Source organism: Coffea arabica, chromosome 2c (assembly GCF_036785885.1).
Source record: "Coffea arabica cultivar ET-39 chromosome 2c, Coffea Arabica ET-39 HiFi, whole genome shotgun sequence".
Classification (NCBI taxonomy): Eukaryota; Viridiplantae; Streptophyta; class Magnoliopsida; order Gentianales; family Rubiaceae; genus Coffea; species Coffea arabica.
The window spans coordinates 71,550,878-71,558,834 of record NC_092312.1 but is presented as its reverse complement, the minus strand read 5'-3'; the positions used below and the strand labels follow the sequence as shown (position 1 = coordinate 71,558,834).

General features: G+C 36.7%; 1 protein-coding gene across 2 annotated transcripts; it reads left to right on the top strand.

Annotated features, from left to right (window-relative positions):
* The first annotated feature begins 377 nt into the window (after window positions 1–377).
* Window positions 378–7,957, top strand: LOC113727735 (F-box/LRR-repeat protein 3). Of its 2 annotated transcripts, none has more exons than XM_027252056.2 (7): window positions 378–1,573; window positions 1,760–1,885; window positions 4,076–4,180; window positions 4,272–4,671; window positions 4,804–4,933; window positions 5,012–5,314; window positions 7,470–7,613. In XM_027252056.2, the coding sequence occupies exons 1-7, from the start codon at window positions 929–931 to the stop codon at window positions 7,477–7,479; spliced, it is 1,719 nt and encodes a 572-aa protein (XP_027107857.2). In that variant the 5' UTR covers window positions 378–928; the 3' UTR covers window positions 7,480–7,613. The 2 variants fall into 2 exon arrangements, with proteins under 2 accessions (XP_027107857.2, XP_027107856.2); XM_027252055.2 differs by having other exon boundaries at window positions 379–1,573; window positions 5,012–5,306; window positions 7,470–7,957.

Here is a 7,957-nt window from a genome sequence, read left to right as displayed (position 1 = left end):
GAATTCGTGATCCTCAATATGAGAACTATATTGGTCGCCAATTCATGACTCTCCACCTTATTTTGTTATTTCTGCTTTTGAAACAGATTTAGTTTGATATTAATAAAATTTTCCACTCTTTCTATCAAAAAAAAAAAAAAAGAGCAGGAAGTGAGAACTATATTGGTGGCCATTCATGATCTCTGTACATCAGGGTCTCAATGTCAAAATTATTCACACTTTTTGTTATATATATATATATGTGTGTGTATATATATATATTCAAAAAAACAACCCGACCAAACATGGCTTTGAATGATAAATTTTCATCCACGTGACTATCACGTGACACAGATTTTTGCCCCACTCATTTATTATCCCCTACACCATTTGTTTGTTTGTTTGTATGTGTGAACTTTCAACTTATCAATCAATGCCATCCATCCCCTCCCTCTCTCTCTCTCTCTCTCTGTCTCTCTAACAGCTGCCTCCACCACTTATCACCTCCCCTTTGCCCCACCATTTCACACCCAAACACACACTAAACACACACAGTTAACACCCAAGCACGGTCCTCCTCCTCCACGATCCAATCAACCCACCATTTCACACCCAAACACCCACTAAACACAGACAGTTAACACCAAAACACGGTCATCCTCATCCACGATCCAATCCTGTGTGTTATGATAGTTTTGTTAGACAAGTAGCTCAAACTGGCAAACTTCAAGAAACCTCAAAACTCACATAAACCTTAACTACTTCAAGAGAAAAATGACACCTTTGGTCCGAAAAACACGTTTTGGCTCATCTCGCTCGGTTTCCTCTTCAACCCTTGAACCCCTGCTCAACCTCCGCCTACTCTTCCTCTTCGTCCCCACCTTTAAACTACTGCTTCATTTTTCCAAGAATCCCAAAACAACCCCAGAATTGTTATCATATTACTAATATGGACATCTCTACCGCAGGAGGCCTACTGTTATTGCTCAACGAAGACCTTTTGACTCGAATCTACTCTTTTCTCTCCGGTGACTCCTCCGACAAGAAATCCTTCCGGGCTACTTGCAAAACCTTCTATCGTGTGGATTCTCTTCAGAGAACCCATTTCAGAATCCTCCGCCCGGAGTTTCTCCCCCAGCTTCTTTCGAAATTCCCTTGTCTTAACTCCCTTGACTTCTCCGGCTGCCCCCGCATCGATGACGGCGCTTTGGCCGTCCTTCTCCGAAATGGGTCGGTCCCATTTTGGGCTACGAAGTTGAGGAGGGCGGTTTTGAGTCGGTCTTGTGGGTTAGGATATTACGGGCTGGACATTCTGGTTAAGTCTTGTCCAGTACTGGAGATTATCGACGTCTCGTATTGCTGCACATTCGGCGATTTGGAGGCTTCTGCGATCTCTTGTGCTGGGAATTTGAGGGATTTGAGGCTTGATAAGTGTCTTGGTGTAACTGATGTTGGGTTGGCTAAGATCGCTGTGGGCTGTGGAAGACTTGAAAAGCTTAGTTTGAAGTGGTGCTTGGAGATAACTGATATTGGGATCGATCTTTTGTCCAAGAAATGTTCAAATTTGAAGCAACTTGACGTTTCTTACCTAAAGGTTTGTTCATCTTCTTTACTAACATCTAAATATTCCACAGACATGAATACATGTGTACTTAATCCTTTTATATTAATAGATTTTTGGGAGCACGAATTTGCATGCAAAGTGATAGTCAAGTGAAGGTATTTTTCAGTTGTTTGTTTGTGGATATTGATACGTGTTTTTATTTGTCTTTTTTTGTAGGTAACAAATGAGGCTTTGCGTTCGATTAGTAGGATAAGTAAGTTGGAGGTATTGGCGATGATGAGGTGTGGAATGGTGGATGATGTTGGGCTGAGGTATCTGGGAAAAGGGTGCCCTTTGTTGCAGGTTAGTCTTTCAATTCATAGCTTCTGACATAATTATGAGGGTGTCTTATTTGGTTATTAATTAATGAAGTTTGTTGTAGCAGTGGTTGAAACACTTATTACGATTCAGTTTCTCTTTTAAGTTATCTACGGGATAGATATAACGGTATGTATAGTTATAACTGCATACTTTTCAAGAAAATGTTTGCAGTGTACTATTTCTTTGTACTTGAATGTGATCTAGTGCACAGTAATTGTAGCTATAGTGCTGAAACTTGCTGGAGCTGTCTTAGAAGTTGGATTCTGATGAATAGCCGAAATTATGTGTTATGGAAGTTTTCATTTTCTTGTTACGTATCTTAGTCTGTGATGGTTGTTTAAACTTTATGTCTTATTTTGGAAGTTGTTTTTTATATTGGTTTGTTTGGATAGTGTATTATTTGAAATATTATTTGGAATAATTACTGTAGCACTTTTTGTGATATGATGTATGTGAGATAAAAAGGTGATTGGGAATATAAAAAGGTAAGTTGGGAAATGTGTTTGTGATGCAAGCGAAATATTGTGATGCAAGCGAAATTGTTACTTTCTTGAAGTGTATTAATCCTTTATCTTTGCTTGCTTTTTTGCATCACATCTTTTATTTCTTCATTTCATTATTTTTTACCTTAAAATGGTCATATTCATGTACTTTGATTCTCTGCCAGTATGATTGTAATAGGGCCTAGGGAGTTCCATAAATGTGTTCAAACTTCTCCTTTGTAGTTCAACTTCTCAAGTTCTCCCATTTGATAGTTGCTAACAATTGGAAATGAACTCTTGGAATTAGCTGTAGTGGTGCATTTTAAAAGAGTTAAAAAAGAAACTGTAAAATGCGTTAACTATTAAATATGCTGGTGACATAGTAGATAATACAAGGAAATGAGAAAAAAAAAAAACCGTTGTTACATGTTCAATTGAAAACTAGATGAAAAGATGAAGGCTTTTTGCCTTGGCAAGTGGATATCTCGTTTTGTAGTTTAGGTAGGTGCACCAGTGCTCAACTTTATTTGCTTTAAGGAATTTTTTTATTACCTTTTTTTAATGTCGAGGAGTTTAAGATCTTTAATATTTCTTCATTATGAGGATGAGCCTAATCAAAATTATGGAAATATTACCCTTTTTAGTAAGCTAGTCTCCATCATAGACATAATTAGTTGAACATAATTCAGGTGTTGTGCATGTTAAGTGCACTTGGAGCTTAGTGTCACAAACATGTTCTTATTCAAGTTCCTCAAGGTAAAATTAGAGAAGCTGAAACAGCATGCAGCTGAATATTGTGAATGTGAAGGATATAATATTAGATTTACAATTTTGTCAGAGAACGTGATGTTTTTCTTGGTTGGTCTATTGCATTATTGATTGTCCACCAGTCAACTAACATAATCTTAGTTCCTATGGTTGATAGATGTTAGATTATATTCAGTACTATAAGATAAATTTATTCCCAAAATAAACTGCTGTTCTTTTTGGAAGGAATTTGCTGCATATTATCATTATATGGTGGCACAGTCTTCAGGCATGCCCATACTTATTAGATAGTCTGGTTAACCCTACAGAGAATATAATAACCATGTGCGATTTTCAGTGGATGTGCAGTAACAAAACGATCATGAAAATTAAGTTATTTTTAAAAACAGATTTACTTTTTAACTGAAAGGTCATTTATTTGCTGCTCACAAGCTGCAGTCTACCAGCTGGCATCAAAACTAAAACGACAATTTCCATGTTAACTTAGGGTAAGTTGCGTAATTGGGTTTTAATATGTGTGCAGTAATCCATTGCATTTTCAGTTTGTGCATGTTATCTTGAACTGTGAAAAGATGCCATTTTTGGTATTTTCTATGTAAACCAGTGATAGCATATACATTTGTCATATGAAATTCTCAATGGACATATGCAGTCTCAAAAGAAGCATGAACACTTATATTTCAAACAAATGTACTTTATAGCAAGGTAATTTTTTTGCTGCTCACGTTTAAACAGTAACTGAACTTCAAGCAGTTAATTTCCTATGGTATCATATACTTTGTCAATTAGTTGCATCATCCTTGCTATTGTAATGGTGGTTTATAGGTGTCATTATATCTTAAGGCTGCTAATGAAGTTGAGGGATCTATCATGGCATAAACCATGCTCTTCAAATTCACTTTTGAGATTGCATTGTCTACAGGTACTGGACATATCACGATGTGACAAGCTGAGCTGCACTTCAATTGTTTCAGTTATCAAAGGACATAATGGCTTGATAGAGCTCCATGCTAGCTACTGTTTCTTTGTAAGTGGATATCCAGTTGAAAGTTAACCTAAGTTCTTATTAACTGCATTGGTGTGGAATCTGAGCTGTCATTGTCATTTATGTTATGCAGGAGCTTCACCTGACCCCATATTGTCTCTTCTTGGAGTTAAAGAATATAAAGACTCTAACACTCGATGGAGCACGGATTGCTCATTCTAGCTTCCAACTTATCAGCACAAGTTGCAAGTTTTTGGTTGAAATTGGACTTGGGAAATGCAAAGGGGTAACAGACAATGGCATTTTGCAGCTAGTATCTGGGTGCATAAATTTGAAAATGCTCAACTTGACGTGTTGCGGTGACATTACAGACATGGCAATAACAGGAATAGCAGAATCCTGTCAGAATCTTGTGTGCCTTAAGTTAGAGTGTTGTAATTTATTGACTGAGAAGAGCCTATATAGTCTTGGATCATTTTCCTACCTACTCGAGGAACTTGATCTCACAGATTGTTCTGGTGTTACTGACTTAGGTAACTAGAAAATATTTTTGAAGCTACCACATGGTTGTTTTTTTTTTTCTTTTTTCTTTTTTTTGTTAAAATAATTTAGTGAATCATTAGATACTTTTGGTATTGATGTTTTCTTCTTTTTGACGTTTTCAGGGCTCAGCTATTTGTCTAGATGTTCAAAGCTTGTATGCTTGAAACTGGGGCTGTGTACTAACATCTCAGACAAGGGAATATCCTATATTGCTTCTTGCTGCACAAAAACCTGTGAACTTGATCTCTACAGGTAATTATTTTTCTAAAGTGGTTTTAGCATAAGTGGAGGTATTAAATTTTGTATAATGATCTAGATAATTGGCCACAGGTGTTCAGGAGTTGGGGATGATGCATTAGCTTCATTGTCAGTTGGTTGCAAGAAGTTAAAGAAGCTGAACTTGTCTTACTGCAATAAAATAACCGATAGAGGGATGAAATTTTTGGGCCACATAGAGGTTCTTTCTGATCTGGAGATACGGGGTTTGCTGAACATAACAAGCGAAGGTTTGATAGCAGTTGCGGCTGGATGCAAGAGACTTGCAGAATTGGACATTAAACACTGTGAGAACATTGATGATTCAGGGTTTTGGGCTCTTGCCCACTACTCAAGGAACTTGCGACAGGTAAAAAGGTCTCAACTTTGAATTGGAATACGAGTAAAGTTGAAAACTTTAAATAGAAAAGTGTTGAATTGGAGTAGGTATAGCAGTGGAGTATGATGCCATACTATTGTTTTAAATCTTAATCATGAATATCTGTAAATTCACAAAAGCCATGGTCATCAGGTTTTTATGTTGAAAAGAAAGGTCTTGAAGCAATTAAAACATTGCCTTTCCAAGAGAACAATTATAAATTTGAGCATTGGACCTTTTTTCTCATTAAAAATTACCTATGTGACATGATGGTGGAACACTTGTTTGGAAGTGGGAAAATTTATTTAGGAAGACACATGTATCAGCTACTGTCGGCTTATGATGTGAAAGTTTTTTAATTTTTTCAGATATCATTGCTACACAGTTACCTTTTATTCCATATTTCCCATACTTGACTCAGCAAGACATGTGATAGATTAGCAATTTTTGTCCTTTTAAACACACACCCCCACCCCACCCCACCCCTCCCCCCCCCGCGCGAAAAAAAATCTCGAGGAAATTGGTACAAGTAAGGAGAATCTTTTTCTTTATATAACTTATTAGATCTGATAATTGAGGTGTGAGATGAACTGATGATGTCATTTAGGTTTTAGATATTTTTAATTTTTGAGGAGTGAATTAAAGGTAAGGTTGGTACGAGCATTTCTGTTTTGATTCATGCTCAAGTTTCTAACTGTAAGTATGATAGTTCTACTGAGTTGTTGTACTTTCTATTAAAATATGAAGACATATAATCATCATCACCTCTATATATTTGGTGCCTGCCAAAATTTTCTGACACAAAATGATATGACATACACAAATTACATGAAAAAAGCCTCATGTTATTTGTATACACAGTCTGAATCTGTATATATATCTCTTATTGCTCAATTGTCAATGGTTTCATTAACATGGTTGTTCGAGTGCAGAGACTTTGTTAATGAAGCTTTAGTGTTTTCTGTAGCATGCAGCAATACCTCTGGTATTTGTTGTATGCATATACTCGACCACAAAAAATTTTTTAAATTATTTGTTAGTGGAACAAATCATGCAAACACATAAATTTGCATATAGAAGTTACCTAAAGGTTTAATACCTTATGGGGTAAGATAAAAATTGTTGGCCTATTCGAAGGGTCAGACTGTGTGCTTATAAGTTAACTCCTTAACTTGTGCACTATAATCAGGTCACTATTGTAGTTCATACTTCGGAGAAATTATTGTTTGTGCCATCTAGTGTGCGCAAGTCATAAACAATATCAGTGTAGGAAAGACCAATCCTTATAACTAGGGGTGTAATCGAGCCGAGTCGAGCTCGAGTATAGCAATACTCGAGCTCGACTCGGCTCATATACACCAAAGCTCGAGCTCGACTCGAGCTCGAGCGAGTCCAAAAAATCGATACTCGAGACTCGACTCGAAAAATTTCCTTTAGGCTCGAGGCTCGAAAATTTTTTTCATTTTAGGTCTTTTTACAATTATGTTATTACTTTTTTGCCATTATAGGATTTTATTATAAAGAAGGATATATTGTAAATTTCATATAACTTATACCCATAATGGTCATTTTATAATTATAATACATATATATTATTTAAATTATAAATATATTATTTAAATAACTCCGGCTCGTCGAGCTACTCGACTCGACTCGAGCTGGGTTATTTCGACTCGAAACTCGACTCGATTTTCATTCGAGCTACTCGAAACTCGGCTCGAACTCGGTCAACCTGAGTTCGAGCCGAGTCGTTGACCGAGCTACTCGCGAGTAGCTCGGCTCGCATACATCCCTACTTATAACTGTAGTGCATGCATTCCAAAAGGATGGACATATAGGATAGGCTATAAAGCATTAACATCTCTTCATCCACTTTGAATTGACAATATGGAACCTTCATTTTGCGAGTCTGCTTGCTGTACTTTTTACAATGTAAAACTGCTGTACAAGTACAGATTTTAGCTGTGCTTAATTGGTTATCCTCGTATTCTTATCGTGTTCCTTCTTGAGAAGATTTAGGCCAATATTTTTTGTCATTTCTGCATTGTGCTTATCAAAATACTGATACATATATGCTGTTACTAACTAAAATCTTTATGATATAAGCCAAGAAAGTTGGTCATTGAAAGTACTGAAATACTTTAGTTTTAGCAGATCAATTTGAGCAATTGTGCCATTAGAGACGTGGGACTCTGCATGGTGATGGGAAATTTGACACGGCTGCAGGATGCAAAGTTGGTCAACCTCATCAATGTAACAGTAAATGGATTTGAGCTTGCTCTTAGGGCATGCTGCGTGAGGCTCAAGAAGGTCAAGTTGCTTACTTCCCTTAGATTTCGCTTATCCCAGGAGATAGTTGAGATGCTAGCAGCAAGGGGCTGCAGGGTTAGATGGGACTAGGCCTTCCACAATAATTTACACCTAGATGTGTGCAACTTCATATTATAGATTATACATATTATACATGCAACAGAAAAGAAACTGGTAGTAGCAACTGGGAAATTGGAATGAAGAACGTTAATGGTGTTGTAAAAGGCCTCAAGCCACTAAATAAGATCATTTCCTTGAATGGGATGCACATGTATTCGTATGATTTTTATTCTATTATCGAGTAGAAAACACTAAGGGGTTGGTTAATTGCA